Genomic DNA, 25,072 nt, shown 5'->3' with positions numbered 1-25,072 from the left:
TGAAGATTGGAATTCGATAGGAATTATGGTTATAAAATTACATTTTATCACAGCGGTAGGGGTTTTCAAGGTGATGATATTATTCAGTCGTTCTTATCGTCGCTGTGCGACCATATCGGTTTCCGTTTTTCCACAAAACTTCGCATGCCTTCTTGACCGTCCTTCATCTGCGAATTCTTCAGCATTACATCTGTTCCCAAAGAATAAGCCGTCGTTGTGTCGACGTCGATTTGCCGATAGAAGAAGCTTTTTCCGAGACTTACTACCGAGTGACTCTTAGCGTTGACTGCGCCGACAATTGTTTCCACTTCGGCGTCTACAATTAAAATAAATCACGAATGTTTACAGTGCCAAGAGATCTACAGACATTTGATAACGGTGTATTACGCGCACCGCACTTGGACATTGATAATAATTTCTGAGATAACAGCGAATGCGGTGTGCTCTAAATTAGATTTTTATTAAATGTAATTCAGCTTTTTGTACGAGTATCGCATGAAATATGGTCTTTTCGATGACGAATCAAATTTGAAATGACAAATTTCGACAAAATTCTATGAGGCCCAAAATATTCAGACAATGTTCACGATAGATTCTGGTTCAAATATGCGAGGACTATATGCCAGAAAGAAGTCGACAGGATTTCATAATTACCTAGTTTTTCGGCATCAGGTAATACTTTGCTAACCAGACCGACCCGGAGTGCTTCCTGAGCGGAAATCGGTATTCCAGTGAACAGCATATGGGCAGCAACTTTCCTGGGTACGTTTCGGGCCACGGCTACTCCAGGGGTGTGACAGAATATCCCAAAGTTTACCCTGAGAAAATAAATAAAATTTTACTGCAACACTTATCCTCTGATGATCCACTCGCGCCAGTATTTTCAGATTGTTTTCTCGTACGTTTTTAGACTTCTAAGAAAATCATTTTCATCCGTCTGGAATATGGACGTTTCCTATATTTAACTTTACATAATTATCCCACTACCAACCCGGACGTAGAGAAGCTGCTGTTCTCTGTGCAGACCGCAATGTCACACGCAGCAACCAATTGACATCCAGAAGCAGCTGCCAGTCCGTCAACTGCAGCGATTATTGGTACAGGACTTCGCATCAATGCCTGCATGAGGTTCTCAGCAATGGCGAAAAATTCTTTGTGGTAATTCACATCATTGTTCGACATCTGTAATAAAAGAAACGAATGTTCTACCCGTTGTAACATACTTGACGATTAAATTTCAATGAGAATGATCATTGAATAAAACGATGATAAAGTATTCTAATTTATTCATTCGAGTGTGGGCTGTTCATTGTTTCGCCTCCGGTTGGGTTCCGCAGAATCATTTCGAGTCGTGTTTTCAACGATAAGACTATTACTACTGTGCTATTGTATAACTAGCATGGAGGAGTAGAAGGAGAATAATTCATATCCATACTAACCAGTTCTTTGAGATTGTAACCGGCCGAGAAAACCTTGCCAGGTGCAGCTCGAATGACAATCGATCTCAATGTTGAGTCATTTTGATCCTTGGTAATGTTGTCTATTAAACTCTTCATCATATTAAGAGAGAGAGAGTTTCTAGTCGGCAAGTGGTTGAGCGTTATCGTTCTGACGCCATTGCCGTAGGTTGTTTCCAAGTATTTCTGTTGTTCGTTTGTCGTCGAAAATGTCCTTGTAACGGATCGTCCCACCTGTAAAACGTAACAGCGATTTCAAATATGGAACGCGTTTGAAATAATCCCGCTCCTCTTTCATTCGAGTTCGATAACATTCGAACATCGCGGCGCATGCGCTCGCCGACTCATCGTGGGAACCTCGGGGTCAATTTCAAGGTCAACCAAATTATCCACAACACCGAATCGAAAAGCGATCGATTTCGTTGAGGAAAAATTAGAAAAAAAAATGTGGAAATAAATCCAATTAAATAGGCGATAACTCGTCGGAGTTTTTCCTACCGTAAGGCCCAATTTCATTCGCTGCCTTAACGCCACCGACATTTTAACAGACTGGAACAATGTCTGGTCTGAACAACCGACGTTTGATAACTGACAACGAAAGACCGACCAGCAGTTTGTGAGCAGGGAATTTGGAGGGGCATTCAAGTTCTTTGCTCGAGCACCGTGCGCTATGTATCGTGTACTAAAAAGAGCCAACCCTTATCAAAACTCCGATGATAAAATGCCCGTGTGATTCTCTTTGGCATTACGTGGGTTGTCATGGAAACATTTATTTTCCCGTAACAACTAACATGGCAGACATCGAGGGTAAGTTTATAAACGTCAAATAGCATATTTCCCAAATGTATTTCCGCGTAGAAGGCTAGACGTTTGTTTTTAATAAATTTTTTGAAACCCTCGAGTCGCGAGTCCCCTCTGCACAAACCTGCCGCGCGTAAGAGCTAGCTTTTATTTTTGTTGTTACTGCACCGGTAGCATTTTCTAATTATATATGCAGATGTTCCGTAGGCTCGGGACACACTCGTGGAACTAAATAAAAAGTTAAAATCCTACGGCGGTCTCTTCCCGTTGCCGAAAATAAACTGCTTTATGAATTAACGCGAGCGTATCTCTTAAGACCGAAAGAAAGGCGGTGGGCAATATCGTAGCGTGGGGCGGACGCACTTCTTACAGTCACTCCAGACACTCTTTAGATCTCTCGCTTGCCGCAGTTCTCTCAAAAAAGTGGCAGCCAGTTGTGTAAATTTTAGTTATTGTTACTCCATGCTGTGCTGCGTGTCAAAACAGTCCGTACCGACGGTCGACTCGCAATCCGATCGTGAACACGAGGGTAGGCCGCCAACGAGGGGTCAAAGTCCCACTTCGGAGATCCAAGATTCGAGCGAAACTTTTCCCCGGCGAATCTCACGCGACGAAGGTATGAAACTAACAGATATCAAAAGTGTTTGTATTCGGATAGGCATCTGGTGTTTCTATCCCATTACGCGTGTCGCTTTTTTCTTACGTTTCAAATCTACTCGGGTGAAACTGGCACGCGATCAAAGGGCGCCGAAGGAAAGCGAAAGCTACTCGCGTGCAGGTGCAGCTAAGAAAAGTGGGACCTCGAGTTATGAGAAAATAAAAAAAAAACAAAAAGAAATAGCGTAAACTCGGCGATAGTTATTCTTCGTGAACGCGTTATGCCGCAAGGATCTCATAGCTTCTCTGAATGGAAAGTTGGTTCGCGTAGGCGATCTGGGTGCGGGGGCGGCGCGAGTCCGATGAATCTGCGGCCGCCGCGACTATACTCCGCATCAAGAAACGCGCCGCGCGCTCTGAAAAATTTCTGTTGCACAGGTGTCAGGCAGTTCTTCGCATTGTACAGTTTGTAGCCGACGTTATACCTCACGCGATATCCTAACTGAAAATCGAACAAAAAAAAAAATCAGTGAATTTTTCGTCGTCATTAAAAGTGATCGTGATTTACAAGTATTCGTCGATACGTCGTTAAAAATTATTGGGGAGGAGCGACGCAGCTTAGTGTCGTACGGCTGCCGTTAAAGCCGAAATTTCATTGTTTAGTCGATGATGATTCACCCGCGTGTCACCCTCTCGCTCCTTTTCAAATTACAGTCATCCCGCAGCAAGATATAACAGTGAAGTTTTTGCGTCTTCGATCACCCGTTATCATCGAAGACCTATGTGTAATTATCCGCTTCTTTTGAACGCGAACAATTAGCTCGCGCTAATAACGTTAACCAGTGTCTCCATTTTTAGCATCGGTCTTACGTACAGGCCGATCAGAATCCTTAACTGAAACTCGTAGATCGCGCAACGATACTTATTTCTCGGTGCGAATTATTTTTTTCCTTCCATCCCATTAGCTCGCTCGAAATTGTCCTCCTCGCGGATCGCTCTTTTTCATGACCATTGTCGGAAAGAATTCAGCTTAGTCACACGCGATTCTTGTACGTTTCAGCGTTCCCCTCGGGTTCCATTTACGGTGTTTTGATTGTGAGATCGTAAAAATTCGTCATTCGTGATCATGTCGCGTCCGAATACAGCCGACGCGAACGACTTTGATCGGCTACCCCTCTGGACTCCGTTCCAGATAAAACGGCTATCGATCGGACGTTCGTATCGCAAAAATTTCGCGGCGTTTAACTAAAGGCGGGAACGCCTCTCTTCCAGGTGTTCAGGTTGTTACCGCAGGGCTCGAGGTTTCTATAGACCGCTTAGATCTAAGCCAACGATAACCCTTTCGCGTGATGGAAGAAAAAAAACTTATGAAAAATTGATAAATGGTCACAGATTAATACACCGCGGACGGTGAACTTTCCAGCTGACCGAATAAAACACACCTCTCCGCGTTTTATTTCGTTTTTTTTTTTTTTCTTCTCATAGCAAATGAACGGAATTATTGATCAATAAAACCGGCGGAGCCTTTGCAATTCTAATTAAGTCATAGGGCAGTGGTTTTAAGAAACGCTTGGAAATCCCGGCAGTACAGATCTGTCCAACAAACGGGAAACATTCGTTACATTTGTTGCTCCACGTGGTATTTTTGTGTAGATTATTTTCCCAAGATATCGGTGCACTAAATCTCCAGTGATAATTGTAATTCTAGCGTAAGACATCAGTAAGGATAAGCGCATATATTAGAGAAGTAAAAAAGAGACAGAAAAAAAAAACAACAAAAACTTAATTGATAAATGGCAACAGATGTGCCGCCCATCCTTCTACCGTGCGCGATATGCTCGCGGACATTCAAGCCACAGTCGTTGGAAAAGCACAAGATCATCTGCGAGAAATCGGCAGCGAAAAAACGGAAACCATTCGATTCGGCGAAGCAACGTATCCAGGGTACAGACCTAGCCGAGTTTCTGCCGAAGCAGGGAAAGAGGCGAGTCCATCACGAGGACAGATCATCGAAACCAAAGACATCATGGAAACAAACGCACGATGAATTTCTTCGAGCTATTCGAGTGGCGCGCGGCGACGTTGTAAGACCTACAATTTCATTAATTAGCTATAATCAAACATTTTTTATCACTCACGATCACCAACTGTGTTCACCGCATTTCCGAGTGGGCAACGATCACCGAGAAGCATTATTTTTCTTCTGACCTTTAGAAACTCGACGGTTTCATCTAGCGGGAAGTTCGTCGTGGGTTCGGTTGGCTATATAATTACACGGATTTTGCGAACTTGCGTTTACGCCTTCTCGCACCAAAATTTGAAAACTGGTTTCACCCACGTCACAACCGATCGGAGAAAGAACGTGTTGTGCCCCATTTTTCAAATATCCTTCGCCCAAAGACTCATCGTGTTGAATTACTTTCCGTTCGACCTCGGAGGGAAAATATAACCCTCCGAGGTAAACAACTGTGTGCGCGCGAGTTATGCAACGTAAACGCGATTACTGGATCACTTTTCATCTTATTACATCCGCTTGTTTATTGCTCTTCCACTTCCTTGCACCCCGTTCATGTCCAGATGGCCTCGAGTGCAGTTTTGAGATCGAAATCACCTACGCAATGCTTCGTACGTTTGTAAATCACGTATAAAATTATGAGAAACCAGTTTCCCATGCCCACTCGAGAACCGCCCACGTGTAAAACGCAACGTCACGATTCACTACAAACATAATCGTAGCATATGAGCGGCGATCCGTAAATCCATCAGAAAATTTTTTAACGCCACACGTTTGTATTTTCATCTTTTTTGATTTTCTTTTTTTTCGTTTTGTCAAAAAAAGGACGATGCACCGACGACCAGATATACGACATCCGTAGCCCCTACGGCGGCGCCGACTCGTGCGAACGAAAAGGGCACGTGCCCAACTTGTAACCGACAGTTCGGTATAAAAGCGTACGAACGCCATGTGGCATGGTGCAAAGAAAGGGCTACTCGTCTTCCGGTTAGCCCGGCTACGAATATCGCCAAGGAACGTCTAGAGGCTCGCATTAATTACCGAGCACCTGCGCTCAGAAATCGACGTCTAACGAACAGGGAAAAATATTCACCGGGATCGGCGATAAACGTCTTTACAGCGGGAAAAATGTCGCCACCGGGACCGAAACCCAAGGAGAGCGCCTCGGCACCGATCTGCTCGAAGGCCAACGATAGCCTTGGAAAACTGAAACCTGCGGTCGTGTCAGTATTCCCAAATTTTCCGCTGCTGATCGTTTCATCCGACAGCTATTTTATTGACGTCTTTTTTTTTGCAGTAGACGATTGACACAAAACAGAGGAGAACCGTCGAGCATACCTGGGCCTATGAAGTCACGTCTTTCGGATCGAGATAACAGGTGAGCTGATTTAGGGACTGAATCTCTTTAAAGTGAACTTGAATTATAGTTACGTCTAGAAATTTTTTTGCGGGTGTAATTGACTATTAGTGGTAAAATGGAGAAAAAAGTAACAAGACCGTAGAGTGTAAAGAATGGTACTTGAAGTAGAAGGGTGCATGAGGAGAAGGGAAAGGGCCGAGGTACTAATTTGTCACCGAAATAAAAGAAAATCGGTATCTTTCCGAGGTTCCGATTTTCTTTTCGCGGATCGAGACATTGTTTTCCGTACACGTGTAAATTGTACAGAATTTAGTTGTTACCGTACGAAAAAAGCTTGCTGCCTTCTCCTGATGACCTTGTCCCTATTTCCTCCTCCTCAGGCTTGATGAAGATTGCGAGTCCGGAGGAACAACTTCCACCCGAACCTCTTCCTCGAATCCTCGTCGCTCCCTGTTGTCTAACGCTTCCTCTTCGAAACCCGTGAAAATTAACGATAAAAGCACATCGCCCACTCCCAAGTCAGACAGAAGGTCGGAAACGAGATCCGGTGCGACTCCACGTTCGTTCGGAACGCGCGAGCCGTCGAATAGCGAAATCAGAAAATCCAGAGTCAATTTAATTTCTGCCAGAGGATACGATAACCCGAAATTAAATGATACCGACGTTAATCAGGAAGTAATAGGCATGTCCGTTGAACCTTGCCACGTTCACTCGATGACGAGTTGGAAACAAATTAGTAAAGAAAAGAGCGATTTGCAATCGGCTGAATTCACCACTCCGCATTCAAGTAGAATGGAGGATCACGAGACTACGGCGAAAGCACACTACCAAGAGGAACGCGGTGCCGATGTAGCTCAGAATTTTTCTGATAAAAATCGCGAATCGGACGACGAGTACGAGAAAGCCGTCGAACGTCATCGTCAAAGAGTATTAGCGTCTCAAGAAATCGAAGAATCTAAACCACCCGATGGACTCTCTTGGGCTGAGAATATTAAGAAACTCGATAAGACTTATCTCATTACAGAGTCACGTCACTCGGACGACGAGTCTTCGGACTCTGCAATCCCCTCCCGAAAATGGAAACCCGTCAAAAACAGCCCGAGAGTCGAGTTCTGCACGAAGGATGTCCTGAACTTGACGGGTTCGGGGTTGGAACAGAACTCCTGTAACGCTCGAAGGCAGCCTGCGAACTACTTCGCACCTGCGAACCTTGGGGTCTACGAAAACTTAACTAGCTCGCCCGTTGCAGACGCTGCTAGCGTGAATATAAGTGAGGATATCCGGAGTACAGATTTAGATGACTCCGGATGGTCTGGCGGAATGAAAATTATCGAAAACTCGATGCGATTGGAGTTGGGATTCATCGAATCTCCGGGTGAAATAGAACGAGTTTCTCAGCGGTTCGGAAAAGAGATGGATTCGCCAAAGAACAAAATTGAACATCATTCGCCGGAAGTTGCAAGAAATTTATCCCTTTCAAATGTGCAATCTCCGAAAGTCAGATCACCTGAAACTGTTCGTAGAAGAAACAATAGACCTATCGATGAAATTTCTGTTGTTGATTCTTCGCTTGATCCCAAACCTCTCTCTATCCAATCCCCTAAGATCCCCACAATTAAGTCTCCTCGTGAAGACAGCGACCTTATAAAAAACTCATCGAAATCAGAAAAGGGATTCGAAGGTACCGTAGATTCGAAAATTGATATCGACGATGTCAGCCCGAAGTCAGTAAAGAATTCCCACCAAGAAAATACCAGTGGGAACGATAATAGAGTGTTCAAGTTTGCCGGACGTAGGCGAAAAATTGGCATCAAAGGAAAACGATCGAAACGTTCGAATAATTTCACCGGTGATAACAAAACTAATAAACACCGCTACAAACCATTGGACGTTGCGGCTTTTAAAGCGGAAGCGATCGACGCTGAAAATTTGTCAACGACCAAGGAGAGCGAGCTGCATCAAAAGAACGTTTCCAAAATGACGCCGCGTCCCGACTCGTCCTTACAGTCTAGTATTCTCAAGCCAGATTTCAGCGACAGAAGAAGATGCGGTACTTACGTGATACAGAAAAGATCCGTTCCAAATATTCTCAGAGGATACAATCCCATGTCCGACGAGTCGCTCGACGATAAACCGATGAAGAAACACCGAAAAACCGAAACAGTTCGTCACCAGGATTCGGAAAATACAGCCGAAACTCCGAGCGAGGATCGCGACTTCCGCAAAGAGACGACGACGGTCGAAGACGTCACCGTGGACGATGAGATGAAAAAAATATACGAGCAATACGTTAATAAAAATTTTGACTACGATAGCGAGAACACCGTGGCGGGTAGCTATTCGAATGAGCTTAAACTAGGCGATGAAAAAATTTCGCTGACTGGAAAGAACACGTCCGAGGAAATTCCGAACCCTGCTGACCACTCGAGAGACACTTTGCATCCCGACGTCGTTTCTTCAGGATCACGAACCTCGCTATCGAGTCGACGGAGCGCTACTGATATGCAGAGACGAATTCGCAGGAGTATGAATATTTTGAGAGGCAGCACGGACAGTTTGGTATCGATGGCAGACACCGGATCGAGAAGTGTTCAAGTGATCGGCAACACGGGATGCTACGACAAAGAGATTTGCACGATAGAATCGATCGCTTCGACAGCCGCTAAGCCGGAAAGTTCGGTAAAATTTTTACCGGAAATAAGCTTGAAAAATTCAGCCGGTGACGTGAAAATTTGTGAGACAAAAATGAAAGCATCGGAATCGTCATCGTTCTGGGAAAAGGCTGCGGTGGTATTCAGGAGCAGACTGATAAATCTGGATCCTCCTAGTAGTAATTTTCGACTGACGAGAAGAAATCCCAACACCCAATTCCTTTCGCCTATGGCTCCCGGAAATCCTCCCGTTTTTGTGGAACGCTCAAGGTAGGACTGACCGTTTCCGCGCGTCGACTAACCCTGCTTCGAATTTATAGGAATGAACTGTCGTTTCGGGTGGTCCATCGTAGTTATTCGAGAAGTCCGCCAAACTTTAATCTCATGCTTAGACGTAGAATGTAAGTTGTAACCTGGTTCGCAGCGTCGTTGGCACTATTAATTTAGAATCAAGTTACACAGACGCACCTTAATTAATTCTGTATAGAAATATATTTCTGCATTTCACCGGTGCAAATGCATGCATGTGTGACACGAATAGGTCGCTTGAATGGTTATGCAAATTATTATTGAACCTTGGCTCCCGCAAACGTGCAATCTAATCCTCAACACCTTTTGATTGATGGTTTGTCGCACAGTTAAACAATATTTATCAAACGAAGGGGCGTTGGATTGTAGAGTACAGAGAGGGACTGATGTTTTCAGCGGAGCGAACGACGACTACGATCCGTTTCTGGCAGCTGAAAGGCAGATGAACGAGTTGTTCGCAGCTGATACGAGCGATCAATTTTTGACGGAAAGTCCGGCGTCGAACGGCGATCGCTCTCCGTCCGGCGATACCAAAATTGTTTCCCAATTTCCGCTTTCCCATTCCTCGGCTTTCGTTCAATATCCATCTGCATCGCGGTCCAATAAACGAGCTTCCGTTATCGCACCGCCGTCGGAATTCGACGATTTCACATCGGATTTCTCGAGCGATTCCACCGAGACAAATTCAACCGCGCAAGATTTTTTCATCAACAATTTAAACGCTCAAACTCGAGAGGTGAACGACACCGGTAAAATTCCAACCGAGGACTGCACCAGACGTGTAGTAATTGACAAGTCAAAGGCCGTTTCCGGCAACGACGTTAACGCGAACTCCTGTCGCGGGAAAACGTTCGTTAGCTCCGTAGAAAAGTCGCGAAAAATTCTAGAAAAAATTTCACCGAAAGTAACGCGACCCGCAGTGAACAGGTCACATTCGGTTCGTTCTGTGCGCGCCACGTCCGCGCCTAGGGCACCGGAACGAAAAAGTTCATTGAAAAAAACAGTCTCCTCGAAAAGCGATTACGGTGTTTCGCAAAACACTTCGAATAACAACAATTACGCCGCTCTGTCCGGCAGCAATTTGAGTCTCAGTTCCATGCTGTCCTCGGAGGCAGACATCAAAAGATCGAATTCGGTATTCGACGAACTCCTAAGCTCCTTCGAGGACGACGGTTCCTCCTTTCCCTCCCTAAAATCCTTCCTAAAAAGTGATTCCGTGTCCACTTCAATGTCCAGTCAGGTACCAGACGGCAGATTACGCAACGGGATGATCAGCGACGAGGAACTTTCGTCACCGGACAGCTACAAGCGACAGAATCACAGCAAACTCAGCGCCGATTCCGCCTACAGCAGGTTACTTTTTGATGATTGTTATATTTTCTCTCTACTCCATTTTTATCCAGCCCCGTTTTCTATGACCATGCAAACTCTTCGGAATTTTTGCAACTATCTTGCGTTTGTCTACAATTCCTATAAACTTTATCCCCTTAGTTTAAATCGCAAATGTTCAAACCATGGACGCAGCACAAACGACGTGGGATCCCGCATCGATCAGGAAACATCGCCGAAGCGTCGCGACGCTGAATTAGGATCGGGGAAGATGAAGATGTCGAGGTTCTGTCACGAGTGCGGATCCAAATTTCCTGAGCCAGCTAAATTCTGCTGCGAATGTGGAGTAAAAAGACTCGTTCTTTAAGCGCGGCTTCTACACTCCGAAAAATCAAGAGGCAATTTTTTGAAATCCTCTTCTCTTCGCGAGAAGACTCGCAGATCTCTCGAACGGTTTCTCATCGGACTCCGTCGCCTCCATGCAGAGGACATCGCTCTACGTATACGCTGGTGAAACGCGCAACATAACGCATCGTGTCATTTTATAACATTTGTCATAGTTGCGCCGCAATCTCTATTTGTATTTTTATACGACCGATTAAAGTAGATCGATAATACGGATCGTTTCATGATCACCAGTTTGTTATGTATACAGTAATAACCAATTTTGGTTTTTGTTGAAAATGTGTGTCGTTACCGTTGTCTCGTGTTTTATGTAAATTTTTTTCTTTCACAAATTTTATACGTAATTTATTATTTAGCTATTAATAAAAAAAAATAAAAAGCGTCCGTTGTGAGACTCGTTGAAATTAATCGTGTGATTTTCGATAGTTGATTTTGTTTTATTTGTTTTTTTTTTCTTCTAGCATCTGTACTTCGATACAATTTATAACCGTGCGTATAGCTTGTACAAATTAATCTATCATATATCATCGTCATAATCATTTAATAATAAATTAATCGCATCACTGTCGTCATTACTGTAGATGGTAAACTAGAATTTCGCTGCGGGTTGAGAATCCAGACGCGGAAATCAAGCACGAATAATGGATACGTAATTCGTTTGCACAAATCTAATCACCCTAATCGTTTAACTATTATTATCATCGTCATCGACGACGCCATGATCTAGCGTCGGGAAAATATTTTCATGCATTTATTGAGAGGAATTTTCATCATTGCCATCGCGTGTAATTGACTTACGAGAATCATAGCAATTATTGGTTATATCATTCCTAGTTCGTAACAAGACTGACTCTGCACATAATATACCTGATATCATAGAATTCATCGTAAAACAAACCGATTAATTAATATCAAAATCAGATTGCGCCTGCGGTACAATATTCAAAAAAAATTTCGAGCAAAGCGATAGGTAGAAATCAACAATTTTTGGGCTATGATCGTCCGAATCCTAGCAACTCGGATATCAAAAATGACAAGGATCACATTAATATTTTATCTCTAGATATAACATATAATACGTATCTTTTGAATTGTATTTTTGCAAGTGCAATAAAATTATGCTTATAACATATACGTTTATGTGATACGCCCCACACCCACGTTTGTAACGATAAGTTTACCTTTTCAATTTTACTTGAGACATTTCAAGAGCGTTTCATTCTCGCGTCGTTTGTACGTTAACGCTCGTGATACGGATAGCTATTCTACAACTATTTTTGGCCCTATAGAAAAAGCAAAGTAAGTGAACCGTAAGAATAACAACTTAAAACTACTCACTGTAAAGAGATAGTGTACGTATTCTAAAAATATAACGAGATAAAGATACAGAAAAACGCGATTTATTGGTCAGACAATTGTTATCGAAACAATTATATTGGCATGAAAAAAATTTCATGGGATGCAGAACTCATAAATGTTGAACGAACTCTGTCTGATGTTACAGAGCGCTCGAATGCGGCCCGCCAAAATTTTCAATCCCATTCGAATTTCCGTTTCCCGAACCGCATTTTTGAAAAAAGAACGTTCGTTTGTTCGTTGAAAACACGACGCGATCATCAAGGTTTCCGACCTTCAGTTTCATTTTTTTCTGTCCAAAATGCGATTAGGAAATGACGCTTTTCGAAACTTCTACACTTCGCTGACGTTGGATTAGAGAAAATAAGACTTTTTTCGATCGGATCGCACGATCGAGATGAGCAGATACATAGCTCAGGGTTTGAAACATCTTCGTAAAAGCTTGGTGAGATCCTGACCCTGTTAATAACGAATTTTACCTCTACCGACTAACCTTGGATCGCGCAGGGACGTCCGCCAGTTAATCGGAATCTCCGTTCTCTGCACGTCAACGTGAGTCCCGGTGAAAAAGGAAAATGTGAAGTATCCCAAAGAGACAGCGTGAGCAGAATAATCCTTTTTTCCAAAATGTCCACTCCTACGAACCCTTCAAATTTCTAAAATTTCAACAGAGTTATCCCACGGTGGACCACTGCTACGACTGCGTCGTAATCGGTGCGGGGGGTGCCGGTCTGCGAGCGGCATTCGGTCTGGGTTCGAAGGGTTATCGGGTAGCTGTAATAACTAAATTGTTTCCCACGCGTTCCCACACGGTAGCTGCACAGGGTGGTATAAACGCAGCTCTAGGAAATTACGGACCAGACGACTGGCTCTGGCACATGTACGACACTGTCAAAGGTTCTGACTGGCTCGGGGATCAAGATGCCATCCACTTCCTAGCTCGAGAAGCACCCAAAGCGGTATTCGAGCTTGAGAATTACGGTAATTTTCCGCTCGTCTCCACCGAATATCGCTAACCAACGTCATCGATAAATCCCCATCTGGTTTCTTCTCCCGCGAATCTTACAGGATGTGCTTTTAGTCGATCGGAAGAGGGTAAGATTTACCAACGCGCTTTCGGTGGTCAGTCGTTGAAATTTGGTAAGGGCGGTCAAGCCCGTCGTACGTGTGCTGTGGCTGACCGTACCGGACACGCGGTCCTTCATACATTGTACGGTCAGAGCCTACGCTACGATGTCCACTATTTCGTGGAATATTTCGCCCTTGATTTGCTCATGCACGGCGACTGCTGCAAGGGAGTTTTAGCCTTCGAACTTGAGACGGGTCAGATGCATCGATTCAGAGGTCATCAAACGGTGCGTGAAAAGAAAATAGTTGAATTAGTACGTCGGCGATAGATTCTGTTCGATGATTTGCTTAATGGTTCTTTTCTCCCACACCTCAATAATGCAGATAATCGCTACCGGTGGTACGGAACGTTGTTACTTTTCTTGTACCGCTGCGCACGCTTGCACCGGTGATGGTATGGCGATGGTTTCCCGCGCTGGAATACCTCTCCAAGATATGGAGTTTATACAGTTTCATCCAACCGGTTAGTTGCGCTTTAAAATTGCCGTGTGGTAGGTCATTGCATGCTCGTAGAATGCCGTTGAGATGCAACCTTGAATGGTTTTAAGAGTACGAGATCGACCTCGCCAAGATGATTTAGGATTCAGGGCGTGATCCTGTCCTTCGCTAAGCGTCTGCAACATTCCTAATTTCTATACTATCGAAAAAAAAAAAATTGATCTTCAACAGCGTTCCGATTATCTAGGAATTTATGGAAGCGGAGTCCTGGTTACCGAAGGAGTAAGGGGCGAGGGTGGATACCTGATAAACTCTACCGGCAGTCGTTTCATGGCGGACTATGCTCCGGTGGCCAAGGATCTCGCTTCGAGGGATGTTGTTGCCAGGGCAATGACGCTGGAGATACTGGACGGAAGGTAAATTTAATGAAAGCTTTGAATAAGGCTCACTATTAGGCGTAGCTAACGGGCCGACCGGACTTTGTGTGTAGTTTTCTCTTGGCCAATTTAGAACGGGTTCCTCGGTTCTTCGGAGACCGGTAGACATAGGTATACGTATAGTCTAAGATTTGAATCGGGTCAAGCGTAACGGAAACTGGTTATATCGAATCAGGAAAATCATTTCAGCTTAAGTGCGGTCAACGAAAACACGTTATGTACCATGACCAGAGAAATCCTTTGTGTACGCACATTTTCCTCTCACCTCAGCCAATAGGCGAACGCCCGATTATTCGAATTCACGGCTATCATGACTTCCATCCGCAGAGGCGTGGGACCGAATAAAGATCATCTGCATCTACAACTCTCGCATCTCCCGCGCGACGTGATAGAAAAACAGCTGCCCGGTATTTCACATCTGTCATGGGTTTTTGCCGGTGTCGACGTCACGAAGGACCCCATACCCGTTATACCCACCGTACACTACAACATGGGAGGAATTCCGGGTAACTACCGGGCACAGGTATTGATCCAATGGTCCCTAAACAGACAAAGAGAAGGGGGGAAAGATCGAGACAAAACATGCGAGGAGTTCAATAGCTGGAATAATACGGAATGGTGTTCGTCATTATCTTTTTTTTCATTCAATTTTATTAGGCCATTGATTACTGAAAATTATAGCCGTGTGTTGCGTGACGTAACGTAGTTACGTAACGTTGAATTGAGTATCAATGATTCGCGAAAAATTCGCTCGTAGGGATACCTAGGAATATTTTCGTCTCGCTGTTTCGAGACATAATTTTTGCGGTCGCTCTACGGACCTGATGAATTTTTTGATTGTAATCATTCGAGGTGATTACCCGTGAGAACGAGACCGACAGAATATTGGACCGGCTTTGGACCGCAGGTGAAACATCGTGCGTATCGGTTCACGGTGCGAATCGTTTGGGGGCCAACAGTCTCATAGAAACACTCGTTTTTGGAAAGGCCATTGCCGACAATATAGACTGCGTGATGCGTCCCGGCGAACGTCACGGCAAACTAAGTCCCGTGAGTGGTTTGAAAACCGAAATTAGGCATAGAAAAATATATTGAAGCTAACTCGGGCGACAAATTGTCTCAATTAGAGGCGGAGTGACGCCAGAGTAGCTTGTTCTGAACTTGAGCCGTGTTGCTTCTTGGCGTTACTTGGGATGAATTCTAGTCTTGAAATTTCAGGATATCGGACAACAATCTATATGCAGATTCGACGCAACCCGTTATGCTCAGGGCGATATCCCGGTGGCTGTTCTTCGGGACGAAATGCAAAGGACTATGCACAAATACGCATCGGTTTTTCGTACCTGCGATATTCTTCAGCGCGGTTGTCGGGAATTAACGAGACTATACACTTGCAATCTACCCAATTTGTGTGTAAGTCGTAGAAAAAAGCTTTGACGCGTAGATCTCTCGGGTGGACCAAAATTGATTGACCCCTAGGCGAGAGACCGTTAATTTGGAAATAATTAGAATTTAAAATTTCCCAACGTTTGTTACTTTCTTATTCAGGTACAAGACTCTTCGTTGATATGGAATACGGAGTTGATAGAGGCCTTGGAATTACAAAATATGATGCTTAATTGCATGCACATAATATACGCCGCGGAAAACCGAAAAGAATCGCGTGGTGCTCACGCGAGAGATGACTTCAAGGTTGAAATAATATAAATCTTCGATAAATTGAATAACTTTGCTAGTACTGAATGGTTAAAAGATTCCGGGAAAGACGAACAAAACATTTTTGTCTCTCAGCTATGCGAAGTAGTAACCGACGAGATTTCTTAGTCGGACTGTACCAAAATGTCTGTTATTATCTTGGGAGATCTAAAGTGTTTCGGATTTCCAAACGGTTCTTACGTAAGAATGTTCCAGAACGTGACGAAGTCGAGTTAGTGTAGGCCCATCCGGTCCCTTGGAAAATTTTTCTTAAGCCGAACGCTCCTGGCTGCATATTTTTTAAAACGTACATACGAATCCTTCGTCGTTTGATTTGATAATTTCTTATCAGCAGATAAGTTCCGAAACAAAATTGCAGCTCGCTCGAGCTTGTACGATAACGGTAAAATTATTGTTAGACATTTTTATAAAGTGCAGGATGAATATCGACATCGGAAAACATATGCAGCCGTCGATATTGATTTTGATTGTGAAATATTTGATTGATTTTAGCAAAGAATCGACGAGTACGATTATTCAAAACCGTTGGATGGCCAGAAAAAGCTTCCGATAGAGCAACATTGGCGAAAGCACACGCTGACTTGGGCCCACGACGACGGATCCGTGAGTGTGATTGAGCAGCGCGGAATCTACGCGACAAAAATTATATAATTACCATGTTATTCTGTCTGCCTTTTTTTTTTAGATATGCATTACTTATCGGCCAGTAATCGACACAACGCTTGACGAGGGCGAAGCTGAACATGTGCCCCCAGCGATACGCAATTATTAACATATAGAATGTAGCTTTAAAGTATGTTACGAGTTCAATTATCGTGATACCGACAAAACGTCAAGAGCAACAAATAGGTACAACAATCGTTCGGATAACGAATGTGGAATAGCAGATGGCTGGTATAAGAATACACCGAACATAATTACCGGTTATACTTATATAGCTATCAGCGTCGGTTGCTTTATCCTCGATGTACTCAACTGTACGACTTTTTCCTCGATCGTGTTCACGTTTCAGGTAATTCGCGGTGTAATGTAAAATAAAATAATTTTCCTTGACGAGTCATGTGCCCCCCGTTTGTCCGCGCATTGTTCGATCATGCCTCGGTGCAGAACGAATCGACATGATTTATCTAATTGTAAGTCAACCGATATATCGCTTTATCTGAAAGGTATAAAATACAGGCGATCGCGTTGAATGCAATTATTCATACAGGCAGCGATATGAATTTATGTCTACATTGTAATCTGGTAGTTTGAAAGGTCAGTAAATACTAGAAGATAAGACTTCGTCGGTCTACTTTGGATGTAAATCTTCAGGTTCTACTTTCATAATAGTTCAGCTGCGTATACATTCTTTTTCTAAACCGCATCGGATCCTGTGCGAAAAGTTTATAAATATAAATGTGGTAACTGTAAAGTCTTCTTCGTTTTCGATACTCGTCCGATCCTTATTCGAATTCGATAATGATATTCAGGGGCACTCTATGACTCGTGTAAAAAATATAAATGACGCGATAATAGCGGAATGATATAACGTGGCATGTCTTTTTATTCTTTCTTTTTTATCCGAATCGTTGCAGCAAGTTTGATTGCGATGGGCTATTTTTAATACTTGCTTCGGTGCCTCGTCGAATTTTTAAAACTCATGAAAGCTTTCCTCAATGCAGAAGCAGTCGCAATAGCAATCTGTTGTGTAACAAAATTTCAAGTAACGAAGCGAGCTCTCGCCTCAAAATATAAACGTGTGCATCCAGTTACATGATAGCTAGTGTTGACTTTTTAGTCGACGCTTTTATAGTATATATTTGTTCTTGATTTGAGTCAGGTGTACGCGCAATGGCGCAAATGTAAATGGACGTCAGAAAGAGGAGGTGACAATTCTTTGATTAAGATGATATGTAAAGCAATCGCCTCCTAAAATTTCGAAAGTCTTCAGCTCAAATGTAAAAATTCTACAACGGAGCGCTTAGCGCATCTTTCATACGTGGACAGAGCATGCAGCTTAAATGGATTCAAATGAAGGGATGAAGACCATTAAAAATAGTTTTAATCCATCTTAGTCAGCAGATTAAAATGGATTAGAGATTTCTGGCCGCCGTTTTCATTCTACAAAATTTTAGTCAAACATCCATCTCCCAATGCGCATTTTTTTCCTGTAAGGTTGGCCCCACTGGGCGTAGCGACGTCTGCCACTCAGGTTCAGTGTTCACGTCGCCGTACGAGAAGTGCGCGAATGCACTGTTGGTGTGCTGAAATATTCCCCTTGTAACCGAAAAATTGATCGAATTTGTGATTGATATCCCTTGGCAAGTCCAAGATGAGCATCATGTTGAAAATACCGGGTATTCTGGCAAAGAATTTATCCTCTAAAACGGTTGTAAGTATTCATTTAAGTTATATAAGTTTTCTTGAAACTGTACCGCTAATTCATTATCACACCTCTACCGTACGATGAGATCTACTTTTCCATTACGTAAGTTCACCACCCTGTCGTAATTTGTTTTTACCAAAAATCGAGCTTTTTCAAGGGTACAGCTGTTGCAGTTTGCAGCTTCACGAATTCTCAAAATTATTCCTTAGCAATCTATCAATTATTATATCACTTTGTGTTGGCCTTTGTATACCACCCCATCGATCCATGTCGTTTTCCCATTTATACTTAAAAATAACGCGATAATTCTACTCCTATCTCTAGCTTCGGTTCTTCAGTACTCCCATTACAAAAAATGAGATAACTCTCACACATGAATGCCTGACAGCTGCTAGATGAAACTCGAATCCGTATTCTAACATGCGGCTACTATTCATTAGCAGTTTCGAATTTTTTTACCAACCCATTTAATTAACTTCGATATTATTCGAGTCATGAGATTGATTCTCAGCGTGCAGTTTTAAACAACGGAGAATTCACAAATTATCGTTAGAATGTGAACAACAATTTGGTAGGAGAGTTATTTTCGTATTCATATAGTCAGTTCTGACATGAGCTACCTCGTGATCGTTAAACAGAGTATAAGGATGTGGTCAATTTTCGTAATTGTGTATTTTTACAATAAATCATAACCTATTCGAAAATTAAACTTTAGAGGTAGAGGAAATTATTTTACTGAGTTATTAATTATTTAATTTTTTTTACGAGCTTTAGTTAGTAGAGAATTAGACTTGTTATCTGTTACATTTAAAAATGCATGCAAATATTTTGTTGCCCCGATTGACTAACACAATTTAAGTTCACACTACAGTGGGTGGTTGATATTGCACCTATAATTGATAATGAGGCGGATAGCCAATTATAAAATTTATTATTTTGCATGATTTACATAACTGTACGTCAATATCTCTCGAGTATTATATAAACGTGATGCTAATGGATTGCGTGAAAGTATTTGTAGATTAACGATTAATCATTTCATTTCTTGAGATAAAACTGTGAAACTAATCACAAGCCAAGCGTGAATAAATCAATTGTGATTGTTGCCACTATCTCAACATATCACATTATTATGGTAGTGATGCTTGAGATGTGCAAAAGTTGATTTTCTCGTTTTATAACTCAATCGATCAATCCACCAATGATTGTAGTCTCCAAGACTTTTAATATTATTTAATTAAGTTCCTGTCTTATTGCTTATTCATATTACATTTCTCTTTCAACTGTTATGATTTCCTTGACATTTCAACAAAATTGATATCTAGAACAGATGTCTGATGAATGCAAATTTTCAGTCTTGGAAAATAGTAGCTCTGTAAATATTTCACCCTACAGAGTCATTGAGAATAGAATAATTTCAGAATAAGCTTGGCCTGCCTTTGCTTTCGACCCGCAAATTCCATTATACACCTGATGGTAAAGCGGCCAAAGTATCTGATGCCATTTCCAAGCAGTATCCAATAGTGGACCATACTTACGATGCTGTTGTGGTGGGTGCTGGTGGTGCTGGTCTCCGTGCTGCCTTTGGTCTGGTTGCTGAAGGTTTTAAGACCGCTGTCATTACAAAACTATTCCCCACAAGGTCACATACTGTCGCTGCTCAGGGTGGCATCAATGCTGCACTGGGTAACATGGAATCTGACAACTGGCAATGGCATATGTATGACACAGTTAAAGGCTCAGATTGGTTGGGTGACCAGGATGCTATTCATTACATGACCCGAGAAGCTCCTAAAGCTGTGATCGAGCTAGAAAATTACGGCATGCCATTCAGTCGTACTACTGATGGTGAGTTCGCTATGAATTGCATGAGAAAAAAGCTTATATAATAATTAATAATGATGCCAAAAAACTAAAACAAAGCTATTATTGAATCATGCAACGCAATTCAAATATAATATATAAACAACTGTGTGAAACACAAATAGAATTTTGAACAAGTAAGTTCCAACAAACAGCAACAGCTCCTCTGCAAGTGTCTTCTGTATCTTGAAGTTTCAAGGCTCGATTTTTATCAAGTTTTATCGGTTTCTAAGAACTTGAGTCTGGATCTTCAGAAGCACATTCTGTTGTAGCAGTGTGTATTGATACAGATGTACCTGTATCTGATTCACTGTCACTCTTAGGACGAGTTTTCTTATACTGTCGTTCGTTCTTTTGTTGACTCCTCTGTAAATACATAATAATTTCATTCGTGGCTATTTGAAGACTCTTAGTTTTACCTTGCGTTTTGTCGGGCTTCTCATTTTTCGTGTAGAACCACTTTTGTTAGGGACATTATCCTTGTCGGTGCTTGTTCTTGGTTGTTCTTGATCCGCGCTATTGTGCCCTGGGCGTTTTCGCCTAGACCTTTGGGCTGGACGATTATTATCTAATTTCTTATTTCGGTTTGCTGCATCCATGTACGGCTGCTTTTGATCCGACGTCATACGTCGCCATTCTTCTCCACCCAGCCGCATAAGAGTTGAACCTTTCTCCCCATTTTGACGCGTCTATGAGTTAAGATTGTATAGTGTACAGAATAGTCATTGATGCAATTAAACTATGCATAGAATATAATGCAGTTAAAAATTAAATATACCTTACGAAAATCAGACATGAAATTGATGAAGGGATTAATGCTATTCCATGACTTGATGATTTGAGGACTAGATTGGGACCTCAATTGCTGACCTGTCGATGCTGCTCTTGAGTTTGGTCTAATGACCAGAAGATATTTGAATTTTAAACATTTTCATAGGTTTAATAGAGCCTTTTTCGATTGTCACTGCTCACCTAGAAGAATTTTTATGACTCGATTCCGGTCTTTTTGAAGGGTGTTGAGATTCAAGACATTCTTGATTCTGCCTGTCATTAGACTCATCCTTTTCTTCACCAGATCGATTGTCTCGTCGATGACTTTGATTCAAATCCATGATTTACAGTTGTTGCTAAAACCTGAATATCCTTCTGTTGAATGTTAATCAGATTGGCATCAACTAAAAAAATACCAATGTGCTTGTCCAAGAGTAAATAAATACCTGAAACAGCAATTTGAATTTTAGAAAGACATTTGACAAATAACATTGCAGCGTTGCTACGTGATTTGCTATTGTCAATTCTCAATGGTTTGAAATTAGCAGCATCCTCCAATTCTCCATTAGATCACTACACAACTCATGATTCACAATCAACTTCAGGATCTAAACCAGATGCAATTATTTCTTAAGGTAAAATCTATCAGCGTGCATTCGGAGGTCAATCGCTGAAATTTGGGAAAGGGGGTCAAGCACATCGATGCTGCTGCGTAGCTGATCGTACAGGACATTCATTGCTCCACACTCTCTACGGTCAATCCCTCAGTTATGATTGTAACTACTTCATCGAATACTTTGCTTTGGATCTGCTAATGGAAGATGGTGAATGTCGAGGAGTTATTGCCCTCTGTCTAGAGGATGGGACACTCCACAGATTTCACTCCAAAAATACAGTCTTAGCCACAGGAGGCTATGGTAGAGCATATTTCTCTTGTACATCTGCGCATACATGTACAGGTGATGGAACAGCTATGATTTCTAGAGCAAATCTGCCTAACCAGGATCTCGAGTTCGTCCAATTCCATCCAACAGGTACACCACGAATTAAAATATCAGATTCATTGTAGTTGAAACTGCAACAATCAATTCCTAATTCATTATTATAATTTAGGAATTTATGGTGCTGGATGTTTGATCACTGAGGGTTGCCGTGGGGAGGGTGGTTACTTGATTAATAGTGAGGGTGAAAGATTCATGGAACGTTATGCTCCAGTTGCAAAAGATCTTGCTTCACGAGATGTAGTATCTAGGTCTATGACCATTGAGATCAGAGAGGGCAGGTAAGAATAACTTGCTCACAATAATCTGCCCAATATTCCGCATTCAATCTGTGATGAAAGTGATCATGTGTATAAAATTTATCATGTCAAATAGGGGATGTGGACCAGAAAAAGATCATGTTTACCTGCAGCTTCATCACTTGCCTCCAGAACAGTTGGCTACTCGTCTACCTGGAATTTCTGAGACTGCTATGATATTTGCAGGAGTTGATGTGAACAGCGAGCCTATCCCTGTATTGCCGACGGTGCATTATAACATGGGTACGCTAAAACTTGTGAAATTGTTGTCATATTAGAACAAATTCTATAGAATAGAGATTGATTAGCGATGATGAACTTTCCTGATATTTAGGTGGCATTCCAACAAATTATAAGGGTCAGGTTTTGACAACGGTAAATAATGAAGATCACGTTGTAAGAGGTCTCTACGCTTGTGGTGAAGCAGCTTCCAGCTCAGTTCATGGAGCAAATCGACTTGGTGCTAATTCTTTGCTGGACTTGGTCGTCTTTGGACGTGCGTGTGCTAAGACTATTGCAGAGGAGAACAAACCTGGTGAAAAAATAGGAAGTCTCAGTCCCGTTAGTATTTTTTTTCTACTTTTAAATATAGTAAATATAATTGAGATAGGTGATATTCAGTTCCTACAATCCTCGTTTCACAGAATGCTGGGGAAGGATCTGTAGCTAATTTAGACTGGGTGAGAAATGCGAATGGTTCAACTAAGACTGCAGAATTGAGATTGAGCATGCAGAAGACTATGCAGACACACGCGGCTGTGTTCAGGACAGCAGACACTTTGCAGGAAGGTAAGAATAATACTCCTTTTGAAACCAAATGTTTCAAAGTTGGACACTTGTTGAAGATAATTTCAATAACTTGCCTGATTTATCATTTTCTAGGATGTAACAAGATGGCTAGCCTCTACAAACAGATGAGTGATCTCAAAGTTTTGGATAAGTCGCTGATCTGGAACTCAGATTTGGTAGAAACACTAGAGCTCCAAAACCTGATGGTTAATGCGATGCAAACCATTGTTGCTGCTGAAAATCGAAAGGAAAGCCGAGGAGCACACGCTCGTGAAGACTTCAAAGATAGGATTGATGAATATGATTACAGCAAGCCCTTGGATGGACAAAAGGCAAAGCCCATCGAACAGCATTGGAGAAAGCACACACTCACCAATGTTGACATTAGCTCAGGAGCGGTGAGTACACTATAATGCAACAAACTGTGTTAGTTATGAATTAATCTGAGGTAGATATCTAATTGTGGCTTGATATTTTTTCTAGGTAAAAATTGATTATAGACCAGTAATAGACGAAACTTTAGATGCTCAGGAATGTGCAACTGTACCACCTGCAATTCGTTCCTACTAAATTACCTGTAGAAATTATTTTAATTTTCCGTCTCGAGACTCATTTCTACTAGATGAATCTTTGTTTTGTGAGATATCCGAAATCAATGCGGATATCTGAACGTCATCCCGACGTATTCATTGTTCACAGAGTATTGATGTCTCACTCTCTCATTGTCAGTATAATGTAACATTGAATTAATTTATTACCGTCAACCCTATCGTGCACCAAAGTCGAATCTTGTCACTGCTTATGCGCTTCACAAGCATTATTTGGCATCCATCTTGGATGCTGGTGCTGAGATTATTAATCTCAACATTACAGCGAAAGAGACATAATATTCTCTTTCCAGAAGCTATACGTTTATTATAATTATTTGTAATAATATATAGTAAAGTAAGATACCGGCGATGAAGTATTCGTAGTAACTGTAATCGTTCAAATTATTGATTATTTTTTTTTTTTATCTACGTAAAAACTAAAATGAAGATTATCTGTCAACCCTCTTTTGGTTCCATCCAACACCTTTCGAGATTAATATTTTATAAATCCTACGGTCGTGAATTCGAATGCATCATGAAAATTTACGCAGATCAACGAAACAATCAGAGTAAATGATTATTAATTTTATAATGCAAGACGTGACCTGTCACAATACCGAGTAAATATTTTTGTGAGTACGTAATACGAACAGGTAATCTTAGTGGAAGATGCGGCTTTTACTTATGTTTTTTTTTCCCAACAACGACCCAGCCAATCTACAGGTAATTCGAATTGGTTAACAGTTAGCAAAATCATCTAGTAATTTTCTTTTCAACCTATTTCTAGAATTTTTTCTTGTGTCCCAAGTTTGATTGAATATTGAAATGTATGAGAACACGTTTCAAACGGATGATATATTGGCAATTTATAACAGTACCATTGTTCTACTACTGTCCTTACTATTAATCATTAGTCGTGTGAAGAAATTACGGCACAAACTCACCGAGTAACCCAATCGTGATATTATTCATGCAGGGTTAGTGCTATGAAGCCTGATGATAGATACTGTACATAATAAAAGTTGTGAATAAAGTGTTACCACTCATTTTACACATGCCGAAATTATGTTTCTTTCCTATAATGCTATCCAAAGAAATACTCCATGAGTTTCCGCGATGTGTTATCAAAAAAAAAAAATTATCAATTATTGTTACACTATACAGCGCTGTCCCTTCTTATCAATCCACCGAAATGATCGTACGCTAAACTGACAGACGCCGACTGTCAATTTAATGTAACCTTCGTTTTCATTATTGAGCTCATAAATTTCACAGTTGAAACTCGAGTATATAAATTTGCCGACTACAAATTAACTAGTTAAAGCTTATTAGTGCCCCAAATTAGTATGCAAAAATTCGTCCAATATCCATCATGCGATAACTCTCTGTGGAG

General features: G+C 41.8%; 4 protein-coding genes across 20 annotated transcripts; 2 read left to right on the top strand and 2 right to left on the bottom strand.

The window, feature by feature from the left end:
• Positions 1-56: 56 nt before the first annotated feature.
• On the bottom strand, positions 57-5,359 carry LOC105692718 (enoyl-CoA hydratase domain-containing protein 3, mitochondrial). Of its 2 annotated transcripts, none has more exons than XM_048654376.1 (5): positions 4,994-5,359; positions 1,440-1,691; positions 992-1,182; positions 655-818; positions 57-316 (listed from the first exon to the last, which is right to left on the bottom strand). In XM_048654376.1, the coding sequence occupies exons 2-5, from the start codon at positions 1,557-1,559 to the stop codon at positions 84-86; spliced, it is 708 nt and encodes a 235-aa protein (XP_048510333.1). In that variant the 5' UTR covers positions 1,560-1,691; positions 4,994-5,359; the 3' UTR covers positions 57-83. The 2 variants fall into 2 exon arrangements, with proteins under 2 accessions (XP_048510333.1, XP_012267536.2); XM_012412113.3 differs by lacking the exon at positions 4,994-5,359 and adding an exon at positions 1,956-2,109.
• LOC105692717 lies at positions 2,132-18,372 on the top strand. Of its 15 annotated transcripts, none has more exons than XR_007278144.1 (13): positions 2,294-2,874; positions 4,659-4,939; positions 5,695-6,092; positions 6,167-6,247; positions 9,201-9,281; positions 9,586-10,542; positions 14,093-14,261; positions 15,135-15,332; positions 15,501-15,695; positions 15,831-15,974; positions 16,491-16,601; positions 16,684-16,847; positions 18,156-18,372. XR_007278144.1 is itself a non-coding variant. In XM_048654365.1 (12 exons), the coding sequence occupies exons 1-12, from the start codon at positions 2,171-2,173 to the stop codon at positions 16,768-16,770; spliced, it is 2,796 nt and encodes a 931-aa protein (XP_048510322.1). In that variant the 5' UTR covers positions 2,132-2,170; the 3' UTR covers positions 16,771-18,372. The 15 variants fall into 15 exon arrangements, 11 of the variants coding, with proteins under 11 accessions (XP_048510322.1, XP_048510321.1, XP_048510320.1 ...); XR_007278143.1 differs by having other exon boundaries at positions 16,684-17,010; XR_007278142.1 differs by having other exon boundaries at positions 16,684-17,255.
• LOC105692729 (succinate dehydrogenase [ubiquinone] flavoprotein subunit, mitochondrial) lies at positions 18,231-24,732 on the top strand. Its single transcript, XM_012412136.3, has 9 exons — positions 18,231-18,372; positions 19,788-20,214; positions 21,636-22,034; positions 22,114-22,282; positions 22,377-22,543; positions 22,635-22,861; positions 22,945-23,089; positions 23,183-23,487; positions 23,573-24,732. Exons 1-9 carry the CDS (start codon positions 18,313-18,315, stop codon positions 23,657-23,659), a joined length of 1,986 nt encoding a protein of 661 aa, XP_012267559.1. The 5' UTR covers positions 18,231-18,312; the 3' UTR covers positions 23,660-24,732.
• On the bottom strand, positions 20,071-21,641 carry LOC105692730 (high mobility group B protein 7-like). Of its 2 annotated transcripts, none has more exons than XM_048654378.1 (5): positions 21,447-21,641; positions 21,202-21,375; positions 21,008-21,125; positions 20,649-20,918; positions 20,071-20,595 (listed from the first exon to the last, which is right to left on the bottom strand). In XM_048654378.1, the coding sequence occupies exons 2-5, from the start codon at positions 21,339-21,341 to the stop codon at positions 20,458-20,460; spliced, it is 666 nt and encodes a 221-aa protein (XP_048510335.1). In that variant the 5' UTR covers positions 21,342-21,375; positions 21,447-21,641; the 3' UTR covers positions 20,071-20,457. The 2 variants fall into 2 exon arrangements, with proteins under 2 accessions (XP_048510335.1, XP_048510334.1); XM_048654377.1 differs by having other exon boundaries at positions 21,202-21,363.
• Positions 24,733-25,072: the final 340 nt, after the last annotated feature.

The sequence above is a fragment of the Athalia rosae genome, chromosome 4 (genome assembly GCF_917208135.1).
Source record: "Athalia rosae chromosome 4, iyAthRosa1.1, whole genome shotgun sequence".
NCBI lineage: Eukaryota > Metazoa > Arthropoda > Insecta > Hymenoptera > Athaliidae > Athalia > Athalia rosae.
Note: the sequence above shows the minus strand (reverse complement) of the source record. Positions and strands in the feature narration are given on the sequence as shown.